This window comes from Dermacentor albipictus, chromosome 2 (assembly GCF_038994185.2).
Source record: "Dermacentor albipictus isolate Rhodes 1998 colony chromosome 2, USDA_Dalb.pri_finalv2, whole genome shotgun sequence".
Classification (NCBI taxonomy): Eukaryota; Metazoa; Arthropoda; class Arachnida; order Ixodida; family Ixodidae; genus Dermacentor; species Dermacentor albipictus.
The window spans coordinates 61,026,369-61,053,633 of NC_091822.1; the positions used below are offsets into that span (position 1 = coordinate 61,026,369).

General features: G+C 45.4%; 1 protein-coding gene across 1 annotated transcript in view; it reads right to left on the reverse strand.

Annotated features, from left to right (window-relative positions):
• Positions 1–27,265, reverse strand: part of LOC135909056 (monocarboxylate transporter 9-like) — a 68,500-nt gene that overhangs the window by 40,030 nt on the left and 1,205 nt on the right. Inside the window, exon 2 of the mRNA XM_065440906.2 lies at positions 26,259–26,498. Within this exon, the coding sequence (XP_065296978.2) occupies positions 26,259–26,498 (240 nt within the window). The remainder of the gene's footprint in view (positions 1–26,258; positions 26,499–27,265) is intronic.

Consider the following 27,265-nt stretch of genomic DNA (forward strand, 5'->3'; position numbering starts at 1 on the left):
AGGTGTCGAAGCTGCCTTGCGGCGTCTGTCCTCGAAAGCGGAATTGGAACGCTGTGCTCTTCTTGATGTGATGTGCGAGCAGTGTTATCGGCGGAACATTGCCACTGATTCCACAATGGCCAGGTACCCATTGAAAGACAACCTTGTGACCTTTTTGTTGGACGTGATGGTGAAGTTTCACGATTTCATATGTCAGCTGTTGATGACCTCCGCATCGGATAACAGACTACGTCCACTGTAATGCCGGTTTTGAGTCAGAGAACACAGCCCATTTTCTAGGTCTTTCAGAATCAGTGAATTGTAGTGCACGACGCAGAGCCGTTAGTTGTGCCACCGTTGAGGTCGTGACATGCGATGTCTTGAACCGCAGTGCTATTCCTTGCGTTGGTATAGCCCACCGCACCACCAGAACTGGACGACGTAGTCCATCCACAGGTATAGATGTGCACGGGGTCGCTGTACTTTTCATGCAAGGGGAGTAAGCTCAGTTGTTTAAGAGCAGGGGCCGGTAGTTCAGACTTCTTCTGTAGTCCTAGAATCATTGAATGTACTTGTGGATGGCTCCAACACCACGGAGGAAACACGGGCTTGGCCGCAGTTGCGTACCCTGAAGTAAACGGCGCACGATGTGAATTGACCGTAGTGCTAAATGTCAAGCAGGGCCTTTCAGCAGTGAGGCTTGCCAGGTGGTGGGAAGGGTGCGTACGCATTGTCTCAACGATAATGTGCATCGTGATTGGGTAACCCTGCGCAATTGAAATTGAAAATTGAAATTGAGGTTTATTCAAAATAGGAAAGTACACAGGAAATGTGGTACAGGACATCTTGTTACACCTGATGTCCAAATACAGATGTCCTCCGCGTAGTTGGAAAGTCGTACGGTGCTTGGCAGCTTGTCAACTAATCAAATGAGGGTTGGGTTAGATTGAAAAGCATCGGGCTAAACATTCCGCCTTGAGGCACTCCTGGCCTACCGTAATGCTCGGATGTCGGGCCACTATGTGTGCGCATGTCTATAGAATGATCTCTGTGAGTAGCTGCACGCCCACATATATACCTTACCACCAAGGCCTAAGGCTTCTAACGCGTTAACGACGGCTTCATGGGTGACATGAGTGACAACGCCAAGAAACAGAGCAGCAAATAGTCGTTTACAGGCCTTCTGGTGCTGCACAAATGTTACCAAGTCAACGACGTTGTCCGTTGACAAACGGCCACGCCTGAATCCAGCCAAAGCATTTGGGTAGAATTCGTAGTACTCTAAGTACCATTCCAGACGTGTTAAATCATTATTTCCATTGTTTTTCCAACACAGCTGGCAAGTGCGATCGGCCGGCATGAGGAAATGCCCAAAGGTGACTTGCCACCTTTGAGAAGTGGAATGAGGTGACTTGACTTCCATTCTTGTGGAACCATACCCACCTGCCAGGAGTCGTTGTATAGGAGCAAGAGTGCCTTCCGAGCTTGGTCTCCTAAGTTACACCTTCAATGGCAGTAAAACTTGAAAAGTTTACGTCCTTATAATAAGTTGTATCTTTTCATTAGGTAACTATGCCTACGTATTAATTGATCAGCAAGTATAGTTGCTATGTACGCGAATCGGCGAGCATACGGAATAAATTGCTAAATTTGCTTTCATGTTGAGAAAGAAAGCAACAGCAGAGCGCGGGAGGCAATCTTGTAGAGCAAATCGAACGCATGAAATAAAAGAAAGTAAATGAAAGGCAAAAAGCGCTACAGCATGAGCAAGCCGCTTATATCTGCTTCGTTCTCCTGGTTATGCGCGTCATCCCTTGCTCATTCAATTTTGCAGCACGTTTACGTTCGTCATGCCATACTTCACTAAATTAATATTCCTCCGCCCGAAATGAATTGCGCGCTGAATGTGTGCCTGAAACAGCCCCGTAAGTGCGGACTGTTGCGGCGACAAACCTGCAAGCATAGAAGGAAATATACAAAAATCCCCGTATTTACAGGACACAAAGGCATTCTTTGTGTGGCATTTCGCTGCAGTATTATCTTGCAGTTACGTAGTTTAATATAGGAGCTCATATATCGCAATGTTGACCAGTAGCGACCATAATATAAAGCGCATAGGAGACGCCCGCCGCTTTGGCGCAGCTTCCACAGCGGAGGAAGCCCGCGGGTGCGGCAAAGCAGCGCGGCGGCGCGGCAGTTCTCCGCAAGAGCATCTTCACCCTCCCCGTATTGTAGGTCACCCTAGAACGGTTTGGTCCAATTGGGAACTGAGGCGCAAGATCGGACCATAAATGGGCATAACTACAGTGAACTAGAATACAGTGAACTAGAATATTCTAGTTCACTGTAGGCATAACCGTCTCGCGCGCGCACCTGCAAGCACGCGGCGCCAACGTGTCGCATCGGCAGACGGGAAGAAGGGGTGAGCGTCCGAAGGAAGAGCAGGCGTCGCTGGTGCACACACGCACGCACACACGCACGGCTCGCATGACTTCCAGCGGTCGCGTCTCGGCGACTCGTCGGCGCCTCCCGTAAGCCGAGGAGCCTTACGCTTCCCATCCCTTTGGCGCCGTCTGCAAAAGTGTTCCCATGCCTGATTTTGAATGTCTCTGCGCTTTGCGCTCGCTCTAACAGCTGCCACACAAAGGAAGCATGACATTAGCTATGAAGGAATTTGATGTACATGCGGTCGAGTTTCTGCGAACAATTGTTTTTCCTGTCTCGAGATTTTGGTTGAATAATCTGATCGCCATCATCGCGCATCCTGTCATCGTATTCTTCGTGATTTTCATTTTTTACTCGTACCAAGCATACTGCTACTAATAATTTCATGTATTAATTCCGCTAGTGTTCTAGTGTTTTCCATTGCATAAATTACTTGATTGTGCTTCTTTTGTATTCATATGTATGCCCTCCCTGCAAGATCTCTTGTGAGGTCTGCAGTATTCCTAAAAGAATAAATAAACGCTACGTGACTTCCGTTCGCCTGTTTGAGAGCATTAAATCCGTTCTCTTTCCGCTGCAGGAAACGAAATATTTCCCACCCATCGCCCACCTAAGACCGAGGATTCAACGGAAGAGCCATTCGCCCAATAAATGCCGAGAACACGACAAAACTGCATAAACTACAGCAATGTGATGCGTGCAAATTTCGCTGGGCTGGAGAAGGTGACTTGGCTTCAAAACGCTTCCGACTAACAGCAGACAGCCAACACAACGCGATAAAAGAAAAAAAAAACGAAGAAACGCAGATATTCTGCTGAAATGCACTAAAATAACTTGCTTAGGGCAGTTTAACAGCGCTCTCTTATTGTTACTCAAGTATTGCACAATATAAGATACGGTGAAAACAAATGCGCAAACAGCAGAACTTATTATTTAATGTTTCAACTCCCGTAAGTAAATGGGAGCTGCTCCACGCCTCTCGAGCAAGCGCCGAAATTGGGAGGGCGAGTGTCAGGTGACGAGAGGAAGCGGGGCCGCAAGGCGTTTGGGATGAGCAGATGTCTCTATGCTTAAATCTTTCACTCCTGAAGAACCTTGTTAATGGGAACATATTGCAGATTTTATTTCACTTCGCTACCAAAACAGTTTTGGGTGGAACTATCACAAATATGGTGAACAGCCCAGAATACCTGTAATGCTAGAATTTACGCCAGTAGGCTCGTTAAACTGAGCATAATATAATCCGTTGGCATTTGCGTTGGTGCTGTCGTTTGAGACTGTTCTTGTGGTTCTGACCAGCGCCATTATATTTGAAAAGTCGCACTGCTAAGCTCGAGTAAAGGGGTTCGATCCCCGTCCGCGGCGGCCACATTTCGATGGGGGCGGAATGCGAGAAACCCAGGTGTTCAAAGTTAATCCGCAGTCCGCCACTGCGGCGTGCCTCCTGATCATATCATAGTTTTGGAAAGTAATGTCTCGGAAAGTTGAGAAGTTCGCTGAATCATGCGTAATGCATACACCATAAAGGCAAAAATTTTAAATAACCTCACGTTTTAAAGTAACCTCAAGTGACCTCACGTTCCAGTAACTTCACACACTCACGTTCCCACTCACCTCCATTACCTTACACTCCATTAACTCACAAGCACTCACCACGTTCACATTCACTTTCCCTCACACGCACGAGCACTAAATCTTGTTCACACTCACCTCCACTCACACTCACAGCACTCAGTCATGTTCATACCCACCTCCACTCACACTCCTTCACGTTCACACTCACCTGCACTCTCACTCACAGGCACTCACCACATTCCACACACTCACACTCGCACTCACCTCTGCTCACACTCACTGGCACTCGCACTCGCCCTCACCTTCCTCACACTCACTGGCACTCACTCGCACTCGCCTCCGCCCAAACGCACCGGCACTCACTCACATTCGCACTCACGCCATTCAAATGAGTGCGAGTGAGTGTGAGTGAGTGCACTCATGAGTGAGTGTGCCGACCTATGGAGAGGACACTGGAGGAGATGCGCGTTGCGCGCGTGCTGCGCTCCCTGGCAACCACGTGGACGGTCGCGTCTACGCTTCCAAGGGGACGTTGCGTACCCCACAGAACTGACGCAGAAAGGTGTGCTCCAAGTTAAGCGCAAGAGCATCAAAGTGACCACCACAACCACATTTGGTCAACCGGTATATACACATATGTGCTTCGTTTACAAGACATTGTATTTGCTATGTAACATTGAACAAACACAAACACGTGTTTCAGCAATCCTTATGCATTTAAGGAAAGGTATTTCAAAAGTGTCTCTTCTCATCAGGGAACACGTAAAATTCAGCTCACAGGGAATTAGTACCGGTTTCCCCTTATTTTAGCATACTTAAAGTTGAACAAATGCCTTGTGAATGGTGGCTGAATATAAGCAAAGAGAACCCATACAAGGCGAAAACACTACGATAGATGCACCCTATTTGTAAGTTCTTCCTTGAGTGAGCGCCTCTCCGCCACTCATGATTCGAGCCGTCGACGTTCATGGCAGCAGATGTCTTGCTGTGTTAGAGATTCGTGAGACACTTACCCTATTCGCGTTTCTGTGTCATGCATGCTGTCGGCACCTTTGATATATGTGTAGTCACATATGCAACAAAAGACATAGTGTCGTCTTTAATAGCGTGCATAATTACGGTCGTAGAACATTCGAGCAGTCAATGCTGATTATAAATGGCCACTTCCGAGGAACTCAGCACCAGCTGCGACATAATTGTTGCTAACGTGGAAATATTAAACAAAATTGTGGTCTTTCACGTGCCAGAACCACGAGCTCATTATGCGGCACGCCGTAGTAGGGGACTCCGGAATGATTTGGACCTCCTGCGTTCTTTAACGTGTGCCTAAAATCTAAGTACACGGGTATTTACGCCGCCATCGAAATGCAGTCGCCGTGGCCGGGATTCGAACCCGCGACCTCGTGGTCAGCAGCCCAACACCATAGCCGCTAAGCAACCATGGCGGGACCGTGGAAATATGCAGGTAGCGATATGAATCTATGTCAGAAGAGCACGGCCGTAGGCAGTGCGCATTCGTATACTGGTGTACGTTCCCCTTTGTTTATACAGAATTCTATTGGCGGTCATATTAGGCTTTAGTATTACAGTTAACATCGTTACCCTTAGTATATCGAAATATGTAAACGTTAATATAAATTATCTTTAAAGTATTCTGCGACACGTAGTCACGAGAATTATGCACGCGTCTCCTGTATACGAGGCCGTTGCACACATTTTGTCCATTCCGCATATATACACATCAAATCTTTGAGTTCTTGAGTCATTCCGCTGTCAGTTATGCACAAGGCTCCTAGAATTTCGGTTGAACACAATAATACGCTTTCTTGGTTAGTGCGTAAGTATTAAGAATTTTGCTTGACTGTAAGCCTGTCCACTGTGCAATTCGTTCTCAGTTCGAAGTTTCACTTGGCTTCCACGCTACAAGAATGCTTCTAGTTCTACTGACGTCGAAGCTATCGCGACGCCAATAGTATTTCGCATACCATCGATCAACGCGACGTTTTAGAATGATACCAGCAAGACTGAAATGAACTGAGCGATGAACTCGTAGCATATTCTAGAACGAACGAATGCACATGTGGGAACGCGAATCGTCGATGCCGTGAATCCCTGCCGGCGCACATGCATCTATAGCACAGAAGGAAGTATAGGCTGTGATTACCACCACCACCACCACCACCACCACCACCACCATCACCACCATGATCATCATCATCCTGGCTACGCCCACTGCAGGGCAAATGCCTCTCCCATACTTCTCCAAGAACCCCGGTCATGTACTAATTGTGGCCATGTTGTCCCTGCAAACTTCTTAATTTCATCCGCCGACCTAACTTTCTGCCGCCTCCTACTACGCTTCTCTTCTCTTCGAATCCAGTCCGTAACCCTTAATGACCATCGATCATTTTCCCTCCTCATTACATGTCCTGCCCATGCTCATTTATTTTTCTTGATTTCAACTAAGATGTCATTAACTCGCGTTTCTTCCCTCACCCAATCTGCTCTTTTCTTATCCCTTAACATTACACCCAGCATTTTTCTTTTCATAGCTCGTTGCGTCGTCCTCAACAATTTAAGTGGAACCATTTTCGTAAGCCTCCAGGTTTCTGCCCCGTAGGTGAATACTGGTAAGACACAGCTGTTATACACTTTTCTTTTGAGGGATAATGGCAACCTGCTGTTCATGATCTGAGAATGCCTGCCAAACGCACCCTATCCCATTCTTATTCTTCTGATTATTTCACTCTCATGATCCGGATCCGCGGTCACAACACTCTTAGCCCGGTCCTGGATAATAGCCTGGCTAGAAACGGCACCCTTCGACGTACTGCTTAATAACGGCTATGGCCAGCCCGACAAAGGGAAATATACGTGACACTTTTCAAGCGGCCTCCAAACCAACTAGTACTGTCGATATGCACTCGCAAATACGCGGCCCATGTCCCTATACGGCCCCGCATACCGATGTTCGTGCGCGATACGCGACCGAATGCGCCGAAACTCAAACTGCCGAAGCCCCATATATAAATAAACTCACCACGCATGCGCGAATGAAAAGAGAAAAATATATGCAAGTGAGGAGAAGTTTCGGTTTGACATCGGAGGAGCCATGTGAACGCGCCTTGTCGAAGCTCCCGTTCTGCGGGCTATGTGTGCATAACGGTTGCAAAGTTTTGTACCTGCGTTGGCGGCGCCCTTCGCGCGTGCAGCAGGGCGGTATGTTTTCAACAGTGTACATGAAAGGTGTGTTGCGAGGCTAATGCAATGCTCCGCAATGTGAGTGCGACGGATTTTGCCGTTCCGCGAACAATGAACCTGCTGCACCATTCCCGGCCGGTTGACACTCATACTGTGGGCACAGCCCAGTACAACATGCACGAATTGGTGAGTGGCACTTCTGTTTTTTTTTCTATTTCTATGTCGTGAGGTTTGCTGACGCGCGTATAGGTGCAGTGTCACTCAGTATGGTTAATGCAAAAAAAAAGGGGGGGGGTGCATGCAGGTATACGTAGCTCACTGTACACGACACAGGGCAAAGGAAATCAGAGTTCAGCAACTATATTAAATGCCATGTACGTAAATTTTACAATGCTACTCATTCGAAGCGCGCACAGGTGCGTCTTGAAGAAAAGCTTAGCAGGGTGCATAATTTAGTGCGGGATTTACACTAATTATGCTCTAACCACGAGACACGTAATAATTTGACTATATTGTATTGCACGGAAAAACCTAGAGCGAAATAAATTGTGTGTCAGCTTCGTTTGTATACATATAGTCTTTCCTATGCATCAGGTTTTTCGCGGAATTCATTACTAGTTGACAGCCTATCTTATGATGTGTACTCTGTTTACATGACATTTGTTTACTGGTTTACTCGCTTGTTTTGCGACTTAGTTATGAAATGCCGGGGTATATACATTTTCAACAGTTGACATAACCCTGTATGTTTTGTAGGGACAACACAGGACGTGTAATTCTCAGCACCCAGTCAACTGCCAGAAGTGACTCAAACACAGGCCACCAGCAAGTGGACATCAGTTGCAATCTCACGTTATGCAGTCGGCTACTGGCTTGTACTGAGGCTTTCTTTGTTTTGTTTTTAATGAGGTGGTGATGTTATTCTAACGTGAATTTTGACCAAAAAGGCGCGATCATGTCTCACAGAGGCATATATGGTTGCTATTCTCTGCGAGGGACATGTGCTCATATTAGTGAAGTATTTGTGTTAGGCAGTATTGTCACCCAATGAGTCAGATATCAATACTGTAATTTGCCAGTGGCAGCAAGCAGTTGCGAGAAACACGATATATTATGACGCTGTCAGGTTATTTTATTAATTCGAAGGAAGGTTTCATAGCAGGGAAAAGGTTGCTATTCCAGGTAAAAATGCATTTTTCTCACAAGTTATATAACCAAACTGTGGATGTACGAAATTCGTAACATATGAATGGATTTTAATTCGTCCTTTAGTAATGCATCTAAAAGAGACTAGAAATGGCATGTTACTACCTCTCCAATCAGCAGATCATATACATACAGTCATAAGTGGTAGTTCCATGCAGTGCCGCACTCTATATAACCTTTCCTTTCAGCAGCATTCGAACTGGTGGCTGTGTTTTCAGAAGGAGAAGTGCACTTAACACTGTATATGCATGTGTCGATTCGGTTTTGTTTGTTTGTTGGCTCACTGACTCAAACAGTGCAAAAATGAGTTGTACCATGAGGCTGATGACGACTTATCCTGATAGAAATGCTCCACTTCATCTTTTATAGTACTGCATGGCATTTAAAGCAATGCTAGCACATAAAATTATCAAGAAAACTAACCGCTGCTATAGTTGTTTTCCTCAAAGAAAGCTTGTCCTTTATAGGCTGTGTTATTCTGAGCTCTCCACTGATGTTTCAGTAGTATTATCCCTCAGTGAGTGGGAGATTGGGGTCAATTAAACATGTTAGTGTTAAAATGGTGTTCTAATTATGCTCATTTGTTCTAGAGAACATTATTTTGCATTGTACAGCTTATGAAAACGTTAACAACTACTGAGTTGCTAACATGCATATGCATTTATCACTATGCAGGTGGCACTCGGCTGTACCACTGCAGTGCTGCGGAAATTGCCAGCACCAGCGGCGTTGCAACAGCTGTTTCACAGCATGTCGGTATGTGCTAATTTATATTTATGTTAGGACGGGCTAGTATTACGGACCACTGCTACTCTGTATTGTGACATATCCACATGATATGTGATGTAGTGGGTATATAGAAAACCTTTCAATGTTTTACTATGATACATAGAATACCTCTCCTTTTCGTCACTCGAGCAGGGGAGAAGAGCATGCAGGCACTCCTAAATGTCCATATATTTCAAAACATGACACACACACACACACACACACACACACACACACACACACACACACACACACACACACACACACACACACACACATACACACGCGCGCGCACACACACACACACACACACACACGCACACACACACACACACACGCTCGCGCACACACACACACAAACACACACACACACACACACACACACACATATATATATATATCTAATATACACAGACATACAAAAAAACGAAAGGCAGGGACGTTCCATCCTTCATCTTAAATTGCTTTGTACAGCACAAAAATACAACACTGACCAAGGAGAAGCACACATGTTAACAGATTTGATGCATACGTTAATTCAACAAATTTGATACTTCGGGTGTGCTATTTTAGACAAGGGAAAGGTAAATGCGAAAAAGTCAGAAAAAAAGAGTGGAGTTAAAAAGAAAGCAATCATGCCAAAAAGCATGAGAAGCGTCGTGCAGCAATCAAGTTGTTTCCTTATGTCGGATGAGGGAGTGATGTGGGCCCAAAAAACTGTTTAGAGCTGAAGGATTATGTTCCATGCTAGCCTCTAAGCCTGCTTTTTTATCGTATTATTATCAGCTGCTTATGTTAGGGGCAAAAAGTAAGAGTACGAACTGTTTCCTGATTCGCCATTCCACGCAACATGTCTTTGTGACTATATGTACATGCAGATGATCCATAGATGAAAAATATTCAGTACAGTGGAATCCCGTTGCAAGAGACACTTGGTTGCAAGAGACATTTGAAAATGGTTTGGTTAGTTTTTAGGTGCCTGCCACGTTAACAACACTGTATAGAAAAGACACCTTTGTTACTAAGGATGATTTTTAACTATTCTTCACTATTTCGAAGGGACACAACCCAGACACATTCAGTTCGTGCAGCTTGTGTGCTCCGAAGAGCTTAAAGATCACGCAATCTTCACACAAGTCAATCGCGCATGTCTCCTTAAGCGTGAACTAGAAAAGGAGGGCAACGAGGACAGTGCAGGGCAGGAAGTGTCGGCAGTTGAAGCTGACGAGCGTCTATAAGCACCTCAAAGGTACTGCGAGCAAAAAGGTTTGCAAAGTGAAGTGTTTAACTTCCAGAGGTTAGGAAGGAAGCTAACATAATCTACAGTCGCTAAAAAGCTGTGAATGTCTTCTTTAAAGGGCCCCTAAACCACCGAGGCTGAAATTTAGTTGCGGTGTTGCAGTTGTAGATGTTAAGGCAACGAACACGTGGCCACGAGAATTTTTCGAAACGGTGCAATAATAGTGGAGTCACGTGTGTTTTATAATCGAAAAGAAGTCCTCGCTCATTTCACTCTTTCTTTCACCTGGTACGCGCCATCTGGATGGTACCATCTTTTCTTCGCCTAGTACACTTCCAAATGTTACGTGACAGGCTACCACCAATGAGCTCTGTTGCTGCCGTGCCGGCCCATCGTCCTGCCAGGGGTGCCGATAATGACCTCGCCAATACAATGGAACCGTATAGTGACTTGCTGTGTTGACTAGCCTCATAGGGAGATCTTTCTGTCGGCGTTTCTGTTCTTTGCCCCTATTGGCTGCCCACAATGGCATCGCGGAGCAACGCGACGAGGAAGAGGCAGTGCGTGTAATTGCTTGCAGACCTTGCCGGCAGTCGTACACACTCTTTCAACCAATCGACAGCACCAGAAACTGGGGACATCATCAGAGACAGCTCGGTAATTTCAGGATGAACTTAGGGGTGCAGGATAAGTCCGGAGAGGCGCAAGGGGTCGTTTTCTTCATTTCGTGGCGCTCCCGCAGTGCCTAGCACTGCGGCGTTTGACATCGTCGATTATGACGGCATTCTGATTTCGTTGCGTGTGTTTACTTGAAATGTTCAAAAAATATCGAGAGGTGGTTTAGGGGTTCTTTAAGGCACCCTAAGCAATTATTCCTTGAGATATATCTAAACATACTTTATTGATGATTCATAATAAAGCGATCTCGTCTGGCTCCTCAGTGATTTGAAGTTTTTGGTTTCAAGAGACATGTTTCCCGTGCCTCTTGAGTATCTCTTCTAATGAGGCTTTACTGTAATGTGCACACACAATTGTGTAACTCCTGCTGCAAGTATTATTCATTAAGCCTGGTCACTGATGTACAATGCTTGTGGTTAGGTTTCCATGTCCGTATTTTTTAGGGCTTTGTTTATTAATTCAGGCTGTTATCACTGGTTCTTCGATGCACGACAAAATGCCTACGAAATTATTGGCCCTGATGACGAGAGCCCTCAAGGGGCAAACGACATCTCTGTTGCAGAAGTGAGTCCGATACCACCTGACGTTATCATGACAGGTGAGACGGCAGCAATAGATACAGAGACTGTCGTGTCTACTGCAGCTACAACTGTGTACGAGGCAAGCAGCAGCGCGTCAGCATCAGCAGCAGTGTCAGCAGGAACCGCGCCAGGCCTGGTAGGGCAACATGTGTGCTATCACTGCGAGTTTTTTTGTAGTATACACAACTAATTTGCTCAACATGCAAAAGCTTTTCACCACGGCTGTGAGTGAATGTTCTTGTGCAGAAAGTGCAAGACTACTTTTGGTGCTATATCACAGCAAAAGCTGCACTTTAAAATATGCAAAAATATTACAATCGTTGAATTCCCCGGCCAGCCGACATAGCGACAACAATGTGGAACGCATGGTGGGACACGCCTCTCCCCCAATAGAAGATAGTAGAGACTGTCAGTGTTGTTGCTAGATTAACTGGTCTTTGTAGGCAACTAGAAGGACAACACAGGTGTCATAAGATTGTTGTTGATGTTGAGGTAAAAAGGAAGTTTGATGCAGCTGAAGTGCCAACTTATATTGAGCAAATCAAAAGAAACCACCTGAGAAAGCAACACTATTGAAATTTGGGTATTTATGAGCCGCCAACTCTGCTAAAGCTCACAGGGAATGTAAAGGCTTAGAAGTTAGCAGACCTCCTTCAAAATGTGCTAAGGCACCCAAACATTGTTTAATATGTAAGGAAGCCCTGCAGAATGCAGAATGACTATGTACTTAGTGGTGACTTCTGGGATGGAACAAGGTTTCACTGACATCCAGTTTTTAACATACAAAGAAAATGTTCTCAACCTGAATCATGATGAAAAAGAACTTGCCAACCTCATTGGTTCAAAAAGAGGCAAATTGGGCAAGCTCAGTGTATTTTATTTAACAATTAACACGCCACCTGTTCGGCGTTCTAAACTGTCTAGCATCTTTTTGATGGGGGTTGGTTACACAGCTGAATTCAGGTTTTTTTTACTCTCCATGCGGTTCAAGTGGCCGTTGGACAAGCTAGCCCTTTTGACAAGCAGATGCTCATTGTGTTGCTACGAGCCTTACTAAACGAATGAAAAATGAACCCTCCAACTCGCTTGCCATGCTACTTCCTAAATGAGAACATTGTAAGTATCAAGCTAAGGCTCAGCTACAGAGGCTCTCTCACTTTGTTTTGCTTTTTTGTAAGGGGCGAATTCCATAAATACAAATCTTATTAATAACTGATGCTGGAGAAATATATATGCATCAGTATCCATGAGTGACCTACCTGTACAATCTGTAGAAACATACGCCTTATTCTTATATAACAGCAAACGGAAGTCCTCTTGAAAGTGACTATCTCGTGATATGAATCCCATGAGCTGCATCAGTTAGTCGCAAGGGGGTTGTGGGGAATAGAATCGCTAATTTAGTGGTGGCAAGTGACATTTTGTTGATGGTGGTGTGAGAGTGCGATCGGAGATCTCAACGGGGGTGCCTCAGTCACTCTTACTGAAGTTGCAGGAATGCACCTCATAGTGGCCATCTGTGAAACCCTCGCATACGCTTGGTGAGGGCGGTAGTGTCTCCCATTTCGTTGGAGAATGCTAATTTTCATTGTGCCAGGCACCACCAAACTGCCTCACGCTTCCTAGCAGGCTGATTTAGATTTAAACTGAATTACAAGGTTGAGTAAGCTTGGCTTCCTAAAATGTTGGTGAGTGTGTTCAAGTGGGGTCGGGCGAGTAGGATTCGCAGAGCATGAGTCTGAGTGAGCACTATAAATATGTTTTGCGAGTGAGCTTCAAACTTATTTTGTTGGTCAACCCATGGGGTGAATACAGACAGTGTGTATGCCTCATAGCGTCAACAGTTAATCGTATCGTCAATACTGTTGATGCTTTTGTGAAATCTATTGTTTTATGCTTTCAGATCACTGTGGAGGCAGAGCTTCGATTCAAGGATAAAATGGCAAAAATGTTGGAGCGGCTACACCTGGCAAAGGAGCTTGTGTCCAAAATGTGTGATCGTGAAAAGGACTTTCCAGGTATTGATGACTAGCTGAGGGGTAAACATGCCAAACATGCACTGATAACGGTGGTAAGGCTTTCAGTTTCCTGTTATTCACATTTTTTTGCATCCTGAACTTGCAAATGGGGTTACAACCTTTGCCGGAAAAAAAAACTGGCCCTTCGAAATGGGGGGGGGGGGGTAGGGGTATTTATACAAAAGGTTAAATTTACGCTGGAAAAATGACAAATCAGCATACCATATATGTTTACAAAAACACAACGGTGAGCTAACCAACTACTAGGCTGGTTAGCATAAAAATACCAGCGAATGTTGCACTAAGGCCGACTGAGGTTTTGGTTATTGCTCTGAAGTAATGTGCTGCACTGAAAGTAATTGCACATGCTTAGCCCATAAAAAGCTCTTCTTTGTGTCTGACTCTACCAGACCAGTTACATCACATACAGAAAGAATGTGTTGGCCGAAAAACCAGTCAGTGACGGCCGGTCTTATGTGCCAACCAGCAACCGGCTCGCTATCAAAAAACTGGCCAGACCGGTCGAAACTGTTGCAGGTGGCAACCCTAACTTGCAAGCATGCTTCAGAAGATGTGTTCGAAGATCTTATAGTATGCAGAAGATGAGCTACTTATGCATTTTTGTAACAGCCACAGGTATGAGAAAATGGGCCTGGGTGGGGTAGTACACAGAACATCAAAGTAAACTACGACATTTTATTCAGAGCACAGCCACAATGAAGCAAGATTGGATGCTATTTAGAAAAAAAATTCATGCCCGTTTTAGGATTATAGTAGCTGCTGCTACTCATTTGTATGGAGCGATGCAGTCTGGCTAATTTTACATGAAAAACAGGAACTGAAGTGTCACAGTGATGTCATAGTGAGTGATTACCAGAACGTGTTGATGCACTCTTTAGTAATGCCTTGTGCAACTGGTTTTCCTTCCATTTCTGGATGAGGATGTGCAAGCTATTTTGTCAAGTGCAACAGACACAGCAACAAAACAAGGAAGGTCAGCACTTGACGATAACAATACTGCTCCTCCTTGCCTGAGAAGGCAAGTGCAGCAGTGACGTTGCGCTTGGCATTGCAAAAGGGCGCAGCCAGTGCACCTTAGTTTAGGTTTTGCGTGTGAAATAAGGCAAACGTCATCACACCATAGGAATTACCATCATTTTCTTGCTAATATTAAAATGAATATAGATTTGCTGCTTGCATGATTGGCTCCTATAATTGGACAATGTTCAGATGTGTCTGTTATGGTTAGAAAGATTTCCGTGTGGTTACCTACTCTTCCAGTTGCAAAGCCAACTCCTGCCGTGCCTCCAGCCATTGCTGAAGTAATTTTGCAACCACATGTATATACCTCGAATCGCATTGGAACAAGTTTTTTGAAACACATTTTACATGTATTGCACCCAAATGCATGGCTTACCAGGACATACAGAACATGTCAATGAAATTCTAATGGCTGTTCACTCAAACAAATGTCCAGTAAATAAAGTTGTGGCTCAGTGTATAATAAAGTCACAAGTTTCATGGGTGTAGAATATGCTCCATGCTCATTTGATATCTATTTCAGGAAGACTTTTCTGACAAACATGCAGCAGTTCCTGGTCCAGGTGTTTTTGGTGATTGTCTACAAAAGCACTCTATTGCGGGAAACCAGATGAGATTATTGAGCTCCAGGATTCGTCGTTGACAAAGGCTCTCCTTTTGTGCCTCACGGTGTATTACATACAAGACCTGACATATCCCTCTACATTTGGACAAACTCTGGGACTAGTTCAGAGTGTCGTGCTCAAGAGAAAAAAAATTACTCACTGCTGGGCAAACAGCAAGCTACCGAAAATTTTGCACAAGCTATAATGGTGATGGATGGAACATTTGTGACATTCTTAGTCATTTTTTCATGGTGTTGAAGCATTGAACGATGTAGGTAAGCATTTTCTTTTAAAATTTGAGGTATATCATTGATTTATTCAAAGACAGCTTCCTACAAAGGTGTCAAGCTAGAATTCAGTTTTAAAGATGACAGTTATTAGACAAGAACTGAAGCATTAGATGTGCAGATGGCATAGGAAGAAGTGTGATGAAAATCACACAGACACTGCTGCTGCATTACTGGCCACAGTGATCAGCGACTTATATGGCAAGAGAGTAAACTGAAAGGAACATTACGACAGTGTCATGCTCTCATGTTACTACTTTCCATGTTATTTTGCATGATACAGCTCAACCTCCAGAAACGAGACCGCAATTGTCTGTAAAAAAAGCTCTCACAAAAAGTATTCATAAATCTATTAACACAGCAGTATCTTTTTTTTTGTGGTTTCGAGGTTCCCGGATGTTCATTAATGCAAAAAGTGAGAAAAAAAGAGCACGTGTCGTACTTACACCTTTTAACAAGTACGAGGGGACAAGACTTTTCTAGTCATGCATGTTCATCACACCATCAAGTCTTTAAACGCCTTTCATAATTATTATTACCAGTTAGTTATATCTGAGTGCACTGTATGCATGTAGCAAGTGTAAAATCAGGTCAGCTTGATCAGATGCTTTATCTGTAGGAGAGCCCTATATTAAAAAAGATTTGAATGAAAATAGGTACGTTAGACGAAGTCTCTTATCTGTTTGTTGCATGTAGTTTAGGCATTGCTCAATACTTTTGTGGATGGCAGTTTCAACTGACACAGCACTGTGCTTCGCCACAGTCACATGTTTCTTCAAAGCGGTTTTTACCAGTTGAGTTGATCTGTTTGTGTATGCATAGAGCAAGTTTATAATTTATTTTTTCCCGCATTCTTATGCTTGCAATAAGCTTGTTTAAGGTAGTTACAAAATGTACATCACAATAACGAACTGTTCTATTGAGCTTACACCTGCAAATAATAGTGTTCAGATGGCCGCACTTCTATGTAGGTGCACCGCTAGCTTTGTGTATGTTCTCATGTTTGTATAAAGCTTGTATAAGCCAGTTACAAAATGTGTGTTACTGAGCACTGTGATATTCTTTAAAGAACCGCTTGGTTCGTTTTACACTTGTGAATTAGTACTGAGGCGGTGGTATTTCCATGTAGGCCCACCGCTAGCTTTCTGTGTGCTCACGTGTTTGTATTAACCTTTTACAAGGGAGTTGCACCATGTACGTCACTAAGCGCTGTGATATTTTTTTAAAGAACTGCTTTGTTGGTTTTAGACCTGTGAGTAATGTTGCTCGGGTGGCACCAGTCATGTGTAGGCACACAGGGACCATTTGTATACATTATGCTCATGTAAAGCAGTTACAAAGTGTATGTCACTAATCACTGTGATATTTGTTGAAGAATTGCTGTGATGGTTTTACACTTGTGAATAATAGTGGTCAGGACACAGTACTTGCGATGTATAGTTGAATTTATACAGTGCCAAGACATGGGCTGTATACGTACCAAAAGAAATGCAAGTAATTATATTGTGATGATTATTACTGTTTGGATTTTATTAAACTGTAATGATGTTGTATCAGTTGAGGTATGGCAATTTGTCATGCAACCAAACTGAGGACCTGAACTTGTGCATACAAATAAACAACTAATTTAAGAGTACACTGCGCATATTCTGCTAAACCAGTAAAAGAAATCTTGTACTAGAATGCTGGAAAAATGACAGAGCTGACTGGGATGTACAGAAAAAGTTCTGCGCTGGCTCAAGGACTGCCCACACTGGAGTTGGTAATGTTGCGTTTATTGGAGTAGAACAGAAAGTGCACTTCTATTAAAAATGCGACAGTCAGTGCAGCAACAAAAAGTAGACGAGCAGATGTGGCACATTTATTTCAGGGACCTCCATGCCTACTATTTCATTTCTAGTCTTCATGTGCTCTGCGTATAAGTCCCTGTTCAGCCAAGGTTTTTACTCCATGACAGTTGTTCTACAGGGTCCCTAGCAATATTGAAGCAATAAATTCAAGGGTTTTCAAGGACTTTCGAGGCCCTGACATAGTAACTTCAAGGACCTCATGCGATGTGTTTAGTAGCTTGGCGAGACAATAACTTGTTCAACGACGACATCGTTAATTTTAATGCAAACAAAAGAAAACAAAAGAAATCGCATTTCACTGATTTCAAGAATTTGAAAGACGGTTAATTTGCCTTTCACCGCCCATCACTAAAAGCACACAGTGCCCTAACGCACACACAAAGAGGCATTTCAAGAAAGCGCTCGAAGTTTCTCTGCAATAGCATAATTAACTCCTTGGACCTGCAACATATGCAGTTTTTGAATACTGCTTGATTTGACAGTGTATGTGATGTCATTTGTTGCCTCTGCTTTTCACCATCAAATAAGCAATAGTCATTTCTAATTCCTTTTTATTGTGTCTGTAGCTCTCGATTTACTCTTTACAGCTCCTCTTCGAACGCCTCAACTGTTGAGCTTCCTGATTCTCCTCCAACTACATTTGTTACCGGTTCCATGTGCCTAAAACTGGTATTCGCGGCTCCTTTGTAATTTCAACTTCAAAGATGCCGCTTTCCTTCTATTACCTCCACAGACAATTCTCTGTGACATACGAGAGAGTCACAGAAGGAAAAAAAAAACGCTTTCCAATGTCTGCTAAGTCTAGCAAAGTGTACAAATTTAAGGACATCCCAATACTTCTAAAAATTCAGGAGTTTTCAATGCCTTGAAAATGGTATTTTAGAAATAAACGTTTTTCAATGATTGCTACACGAAGTCTAGAAGCGTACGGTGAGGGGCTAGTTGGTATGACATTATGAGAACAAAGAAAAACTGCGCAACTGGTTAAGAAAAACTGCAACTGGTAAGAAAAACTGCAACTGGTTCTTTCTCTGTCTTGTTCTTTTTTGCGCAGTTTTTCTTTGTTCTCATAATTTCTACACGACCTGGATTCTAGCACCTAATTTTACAAGCTTATTTTGGCAAGGAATTCGGAAATTCATACTTTTTAACTAACGCTGCACTATATCTGCACATTGAAGCCACAACAGCGCAACCATTTTGGAGTAAATAAAAATACTGAAAGCCTTTAATACCACTTTTTTTCTATGGAGCTCCGTATTGCCTAGTTATGTTTACAAATGTGCCTGGTTTTGTTGGGAATTTCTGCGACATTTTCCGTGAAAAGCAGATGACTAACCCCCGTATTCAGAAATGGATCTTAATTTGAAGCTCATGCTTGACTTGATATAAATGACGCCTGGTGAGAACCAACCCAAGACGCTCATTGCGTTTCTTTTGGTGAGTTCATGACCTGCGTCATTTAGATTACGTCAAGCATGGGCTTCAAGATGCATTTCTGAATACGGGGGTAAGCGTGCACAATTCGGGGCAGCGCACTGTTCCACTGACACAGAGAGGAAACGGGGAGAACATAGTTAACCCCCCATGCTCCGAAAGTTTCGTGCACCTGTTCACATTCGTGAATGGTTCGCGCGATACTTTTTATACACGTATTTCCGGAGAACATACAATGCATGGAGTGGAGAAGCACTCGATCGCGAGCAGAACGGCACATTTGTTATTTTCCTGCGGTGACGAAAAGCCGGGAAGAATAGTTCACATGTTGTCGTCTACGTTGTCTTCCTTTGTTAGTCGTAGCAGGGAATGGAAATGATGCAAACGCAAACATATTCCGATACCCAACAGCACAGTGCACTGCAGAGAAACGCCAGCCACCACCGCCGATTCCTCAAATAAGTTTCGTAGGTGTATAACCGCTAAAATAACCCCAGTGGGCGTAGTGGCACAGTGGTGTAATCGTTACGATGTGTGCTTTGAATTGTATGAATGCGAGTGTACGCGGTTTAGAATCCACGTGATTTGTATAGAGTGTTGTGAATTCTTCATAACTTGTTGATTGTGTTCTAATTAGGTTATGTGACTCCTGATTGCAAAACTTGCCAAGATAATTGAGGATTAAGTGTTAATTCACTATTCTTTTTTCCGCACTGGCGTGCGATCCGTATACGCATAAGGCCGCCTTCAGAGCAGTCAAGCCTCATGTTAGGCCGCAAATAGCAAGGAAAAATTTGACTTAAAATCCTGTATAACTTTGCTCACGCCTATTCTGAAGGCCGCTTGGAATAGGGCCGCCTGAAACTTGAGCCTCTTGAAAATGGGCCGCTGTCGCTGGGGGGCCGCCAGTGAAGCCGCCTAGCGAGCGGCATATCAGCGGCCGTAATTTGATCTGATTTCCTGCCTGCATGCGGGGATTCTAGCCAGGACTTGGCTAATAGTGTACCTGCCCAAAGTAGATCTATTCCCTTACCACTTCCAGTGCCTCGCTACCTATAGTAAACTGTTGTTCTCTTCCGAGACTGTTCAACGTTACTTTAGTTTCTTGCAGATAAATTTTTAGACCCACCCTTATGCTTTGCCTCTCCAGGTCAGTGAGCATGCATTGCAATTGGCCCCCTGAGTTACTAAGCAAGGCATATCATCACATAATCACAAGTTACTAAGGTATTCTCCATTAACTCTTATCCCCAATTCTTCCCAATCCATCTCTCTGAATACATCCTGTAAACACGCTGTGAAAAGCATTGGAGAGATCGTATCTCCCTGCCTGACGCCCTTCATTATTCGGATTTTGCTTTCTTTATGCAGGACTGCGGTGGCTGTGGAGCCGCTATAGATATTGTCACGTGGTAGTGACGTTAAAGAACACAGTAGCAGTACTGTGAAAAACAAAACTGGCTTTTATTGGGCGAACCTGGGCCTACAAAACAGGCTACACTTAAAGCGCAACGATAGCGGCGAACACAGTCGGCGATCGTCGAAAATCTGATCAGCGGGTCAAGCGCGTCGGCTTTTATACAGTAGTCATCGAATGTTCCAGACTAATCGTTGGGACCCGCATGCCTTCTACAAAGTTCGACACCATTCGTGTCAAGCGATGAAATCAGATAACACAAGGTTCGACGACAACAGACAGCGGATAGAAGCATCGATAACTTTCGAGCAACTTCGGATAGATGCAGGCGCGTCCCGCGCTGTGCAATAACATTTGTTAGTCGGCAAAACGTGTCGCCCGAAAAAGACAAGTACACGTGTCAATACCCCCCTCTTAAAAAGCATCGACCTGATGCTGCAAACAAACGAAAGTAACAAATAAGCACTCGTAGCAAAGAAAAAAACAAAAACAAAATAAGGAAAATTCGTTAGCGTCCGTAACACGGTTTAAGACGCATCACGTGGACCACTTCAGGTCGTGCGCGACGGCCCTGTGAATGCGAAATGCCGTCAGGCACGACCTCATAGTCCAGTGCGCCAATACGTCGGATGACTTTGTAGGGTCCGAAATAGCGTCGCAATAGTTTCTCACTCAGCCCTCGTCGGCGTATCGGGGTCCATATCCAAACACGGTCGCCGGGCTGGTACTCGACGAAGCGTCGTCGGAGGTTGTAGTGTCGGCTGTCGGTACGCTGCTGGTTTTTGATCCGCAGGCGGGTGAGCTGCCGGGCTTCTTCGGCGCGCTGGAGGTAGGTAGCGACGTCAAGGTTCTCCTCGTCAGTAACGTGTGGCAGCATGGCGTCGAGCGTCGTCGTCGGGTTCCTGCCGTAGACCAACTTGAACGGCGTGATCTGTGTTGTTTCTTGCACTGCCGTGTTGTAAGCGAATGTTACGTACGGCAGGACGGCATCCCAGGTCTTCGACGTCGACGGTTCGACGTCGACGTACATTGCAAGCATGTCGGCGAGGGTCTTATTCAGCCGCTCCGTAAGACCATTCGTCTGTGGGTGGTAGGCAGTTGTCCTCCTGTGCCTTGTCTGACCGTATTGCAGAATGGCCTGGGTGAGCTCCGCTGTAAAGGCCGTTCCTATGTCGGTGATGAGGACTTCTGGGGCACCATGTCGCAGCAGGATGTTCTCGACGAAAAATTTCGTCACTTCGGCTGCGCTGCCTTTTGGTAGAGCTTTAGTTTCAGGAAAGCGGGTGAGATAGTCCGTCGCCACGACGATCCACTAATTCCCGGATGTTGACATCGGAAACGGCCCCAACAAATCCATCCCAATCTGCTGGAATGGTCGTTGAGGAGGTTCGATCGGCTGTAGTAATCCTGCTGGCCTTGTCGGTGGTGTCTTGCGTCGCTGACACTCTCGGCATGTCTTGACGTAATGGGCGACGTCGGCGGTCAGACGCGGCCAGTAATAATACCTTTCCTGTATTCTCGACAGCGTCCGTCCGGGAGAATCCGAGGTGCCCAGCGGTTGGATCGTCGTGTAGGGCGTGCAGTATTTCTGGACGCAGCGCTGACGGTACAACAAGAAGGTAGCTGGCGCGGACTGGTGAGAGGTTCTTCTTCACGAGCAGGTTGTTTTGTAGCGTGAACGAAGACAATGCACGCTTAAATGCCCTAGGGGCAACGTCGGTGTGCCCTTCCAAATACTCGACTAGGGCTTTTAGCTCCGGGTCTCCTCGTTGCTGTTCGGCGAAGTCTTCCGCGCTTATTATTCCAAGGAAGGCGTCGTCATCCTCGTCATCCTGCGGCGGTGGGTCAATGGGGGCGATGCTTTGCGACTGGTGTCTGTCGAATCTTCGATGATGTCGAAAAGCAGTCTTTGTATCGTCGAAGGAGACTTCTGAGCTGTTGCCGCTTAATCACGGGGAGACTTGGATTTAAGTCGAAGTCAATAACGCTGTCGGAAGGTAAAGCGATACCGCCGGAGAGCCCTCGTAGTCACCATGCCTTGAGTGTGCTCGAAGATCAAGTGAGCCTCCCGCCTCGCTCCAGCATTGTTACTTAGGTCGGCACCGAAATACCCGCTGACGTAGAAGGTGTCATTGAAGGCGACCAACGTCTACTGCTAGGCCGTGAAATTTGCGTCGCAAGAGGGATCGCTCGACTGCATGGAGGGAAAACTGAAGTGTTGCTGACAAACTTGAGCCAGGAGTTCAAGCACGTCAACAAGGGCATGACGATCGCATACATCGAGGAAATTCTGGAAGCGAGCAATGCGTTTGTCCTCTCGGATTCCGTCGCATCCACCCCGACGACCGTAGTTCCCAAGCCAGACTTCGACATAAATCCAAGTCTGCCCGTGATTAAGCGGCAACAGCTCAGAAGTCTGCTTCGACGATACAATGACTGCTTTTCGACGTCATCGAAGATTCGACAGACACCAGTCGCAAAGCATCGCATAATAATCGAAGAGTGCGCTCGACCACTCCGCCAGAGCCCTTACCGAGTTTCGACGCGAGAACGCGAAGCTATAAGATAACAAGTCGACGAAATGCTGCGCGACATCATCCAGCCGTCGAAAAGCACGTGGGCGTCTCCAGTTGTTTTAGTGAAGAAAAAGGACGGAACCCTACGTTTCTGCGTCGATTATCGTCGACTGAACAAAATCACGAGGAAAGACGTATACCCCGCACCTCCATCAGATGTCACGTGGTAGTGACGTTAAAGAACACAGTAGCAGTACTGTGAAAGACAAAACTAGCTTTTATTGGGCGAACCTGTGCCCACAAAACAGGCTACACTTAAAGCGCAACGATAGCGGCGAACACAGTCGGCGATCGTCGAAAATCTTATCAGCGGGTCAAGCGCGTCGGCTTTTATACAGTAGTCATCGAATGTTCCAGACTATACAAAGTTCGACACCATTCTTGTCAAGCGATGAAATCAGATAACACAAGGTTCGGCGACAGCAGACAGCGGATAGAAGCGTCGATAACTTTCCAGCAACTTCGGATACATGCGGGCGCGTCCCGCGCTGTGCAACAACATTTGTTATTCGGCAAAACATGTCGCCCGATAAAGACAAGTACACGTGTCAATATCTTTCAGTATTTTTACCTATGACTCGTCTACACTCTGATTCCGTTATGCTTGCATGACTGCTGATGTTTCGACTGAATCAAACGCTTTCTCGTAGTCAATGTAAGCTATATACTCACGGACAACTTTCTGTGACAACGAAGGGAAAGCTACGGGCGTGTCGCTGCTGCACATGTGTTACGGCGCGAAGTAGTCCGCCAGCGTTTGACAGTGCTTTTGGTTGCTTAGAACAGACGCTGAATCGACGCGGCTTCACGTGCGACAGTTGCGCGTTTGCCCAGACGCGGAAAAGAAAAGCCGCAAAATAAGTAAACTTTTGCATTCAGCAGTGTGTTTTATCTTATTTAACTGTTGCTGTTGCGGCTGAACTGCGATACTCAAACAGCATCGCGGCCGACGCTTTGTGCACCATCGGTGAGGGCTGGGTGATCGCTAAGAAGCCGCATTTCAGCCGCTCAGCACGTAGGCTTTGTGCGTTGCCATTATAAATCATTAGAAAGGTAAGCTTGTTTTTGTCTATTGTTTCCCAACTACATTTCGAGCTTTCATGTTTTGACGGCAAAGCATGTCGGCAACGGACCATTGCACTTGCACAGAATATACTGCGCCCTGCACTCCTACATGTGCGATGTGTTATAAATTGGCAGTGGAAGTAGCCCTTAGTCTGTGTTGCAGACTCTTTGTATTTAGTATCCGTGAAATAGCTGCCTAGAACACAACATTCCATGTTTTTTGTGAAATAATATCGCCAGATACGTGGACTCGATCAAGCTCACTTAAAGAGGCATGACTGTATAGTAAACCACAACACGTGGCTTCATGACGCTGAAGAACCCACGCGTCTTCAAGACAGAATTACCTGCCACGTGCGGTAGCTTGGCGGCTATCCGGTTACACTGCTTGATGGTTCGATGCTGCCCTCGACGACCGCATTTAGATGGGGCCGGAAAACTATAGCGCTCCTGCACTTAAATTGAGGTATTTAGGTGAACGATAAAGAACGCCTAGTAATGAATATTATTCCTAAGTCCCCCACTACGACGTCTCGTGATGAGATCGTGGTTCTGGCACGTAAAAAGAATGTTTTAGAATTAATTTTTCGAGACGGGATTAATATTCACGAATCTAGTTTTACGATCATTCGGTGTTCTCCTACCTAAGAAGCGCATTCGCGTAAGTACCGCGTGATTGAATGAAATTACACAAACCTACGGCCTCAATCGCCAAATGCTTTGAAGAAAATTCATTAAATTGCTTCCATGGTGTACCGAAGCTTACCTCTAAGTGCAATATATTCAAGATATACCATACCGCGTATATCTGCGATGATTATATCCAGTCATTAAAAATTTGTCATTTCAGAAGAAATTGTTGCTTTTGTTTACAAAGTTTAATACAAGCGACGAACAGAAAAGTATTTGAAGAATACTTGCTAGTGAGCCTATTGCTGAAAGTTGTTCTGATTGTACAGCGAAGCTCATTGTGCCACTATAGAAGCACTGAACATGTTATATGGCTGTTTTCATAGTTTCCTTGACAAAGGAGGTACCTCACGAAGTTTGTATTTGCGGCAACGGAAGTGCCAGGGTTGACATAGAAATGTTGAAGTGTGCACGTTAATTGGGGACTAAATGAAGACTGCTGATCCCTCATTATTGGCCTGTTTTAACGCGTTATATGAAGTACTCACAAACTTTGTCCCCTGTCCTCCAAGGACCCCTACCATATCAACTCTACATTTAGAGCAAATTGGGGTAGAAATGGTTACTTGTACCGAATTTTTCAAGTTGGTTGGGTAAATAAGTACATTGAAAGTTTTTACCGAATACTCGCTTCCTTGCAATTTGATTGCCATATGAGAGGCGCGTAGTTAATTTTTGCCTGTCTCATTGGTGAACTCTGCCAGGCACATTGTTTATATATCGTTGAAGTAGGCGACACATTACGAGTCACGAGCGATAAATGCTTAGTCTTTGAAGTTTATTCAACTACTACTTCAACTACTCTCAACGACTTATTCGAGGTTTATTCAACTACTTATTCAAACTTTCCATAGTTTCACACTGCCGTTATCCGCAATGTTTTCCAGATTCCTGAACAACAGTACCTGAGCCCTAGTTCAAATTCAGCGTGTTAAAAGGGCCCTGAAACACTTTTAGGCCTCCCCTAGTGCTTGGTGAAGAAACACAGTCTGCCGATAGAATACGCTGCCGTCAACATCTCAGCCAATGTTTTCAGCCGTGCGTAGAGGCATAGAGGTCGGCTAGTGGATCGCGAAGTCGGATTTTTCTCAAAGACTCGTTTTATCCGAAGCCTTCGCCTCACTCTTATCAGGCTGCCATATTTTTTTTTATATAGAAGATTCTCATTCGCGGTTCTTATTCGCCAATAGCCAACATCAACTAAGAAAAGTGTGCGGACCATTGTGCTTTTCCTCCTGTTACTCTGCATATTTATTGATGCAGTCCAGGGCTCCGCTGGCTCTTGCCATCTTCTCAGCTCTCTGTATCAGCTTGAGCTGGTCGTCGAGGGCCGAGCTGGACAGCAGTGCCTCCCATTGCTCCCTCGTACTGTTCGTGTCAGGGTGTTCTATGTTGTGTAGTGTGCTCTTCCACGTAATGGGTTGGTGTGGCCCCGCACCACGGGCATTCCTCCCTGTAGGCGGTGGCGTGTATCCGATGTAATAGGTGTAGGTTCGTGCAAGTGCATGTCTGGAGCCTACGCCAGGCAGCGGCATCCTCTGCCTTTAGATTTCGATGGGGTGGTGGATATCGCAAGCGACTCCCTCTGTAGTAGCTAACGATGGCCGAATACTCGAGGTCGACAGGGTCCGGGTCTTCTGCAGCCGGCGTGATGAGTGCTCGGCTATGCACGAATCCTCGAGGTGCTCTGTCGGCCTGCAGGTTGCCCGTGATGCCAGTGTGGCCCGGTATCCAGATGATGGTTTGAGTGGTGATGCCCTCAGGGCCCTCCTTGAGTATTTGGGCTAGGACTTGCGTAGCAGGTCTTCCAATTCTTCCATGTAGGAAGTTGCGGCAGGCCTGCTGGGAAACCGTGAGGATAGTCAGTGGTTTGCTTGCGTGTTGGCCTTCGCGGATTACTAATGCGATGGCTAGCTCTCTAGCACATGAGTGCTAGAGAACACCCTATAGCCTTGTCATGCACATGGTCAGCCACTACCGTTGCATGTAGCTGTGGATGCAGCATAGCGTAGTTGCCGCGGCCGCCGCAGAGTGCCCTGAAGAGCGCTCTCGCTGAGCTCCTGCGGCTCATTGAGGGCAACGGAGTCCTCTGATTGGCACTGTGGGTGACGTGCTAGGCCAGATCGCTCGCCAAGATATGAGGAACAGGTCATCTGGTTCCCGAGTTGAAAACCCTCGAGGGTGAGTTTCCATCGTGATCGAAGTTGACTACGTTTAGGAATTCTTTAAACATGAATCCGGAATGTGGCATCCACCGCTTAGCTGATGTGCGCGATGCCGACGTATTTGCACGAACGAACATGAAGATGAAGTTTGTTCGATCTTAGGAAATGGTGTGATTGTCGTGCGAAAGGAAATTTACTGTTCACGTCACTTGGTGCAAGAATAGCTGCACGTAGCTATCTAGCATACTGCAGCAAAGCAAATGGATGAGATACCGGGAACTCAACCGTAAGTTAAGGGATAGCCTCAGAGTTTCGCACGTCGTAGGCGCCAAAATTAGAAGTAGTGACGTCTATGTGAACATCCAAAATCAACTTTAAACTGCGCGCCACAGTGACATTCGGCAGGCGGAGTGTTGTGGGCATCACCACCCTATACCGTAA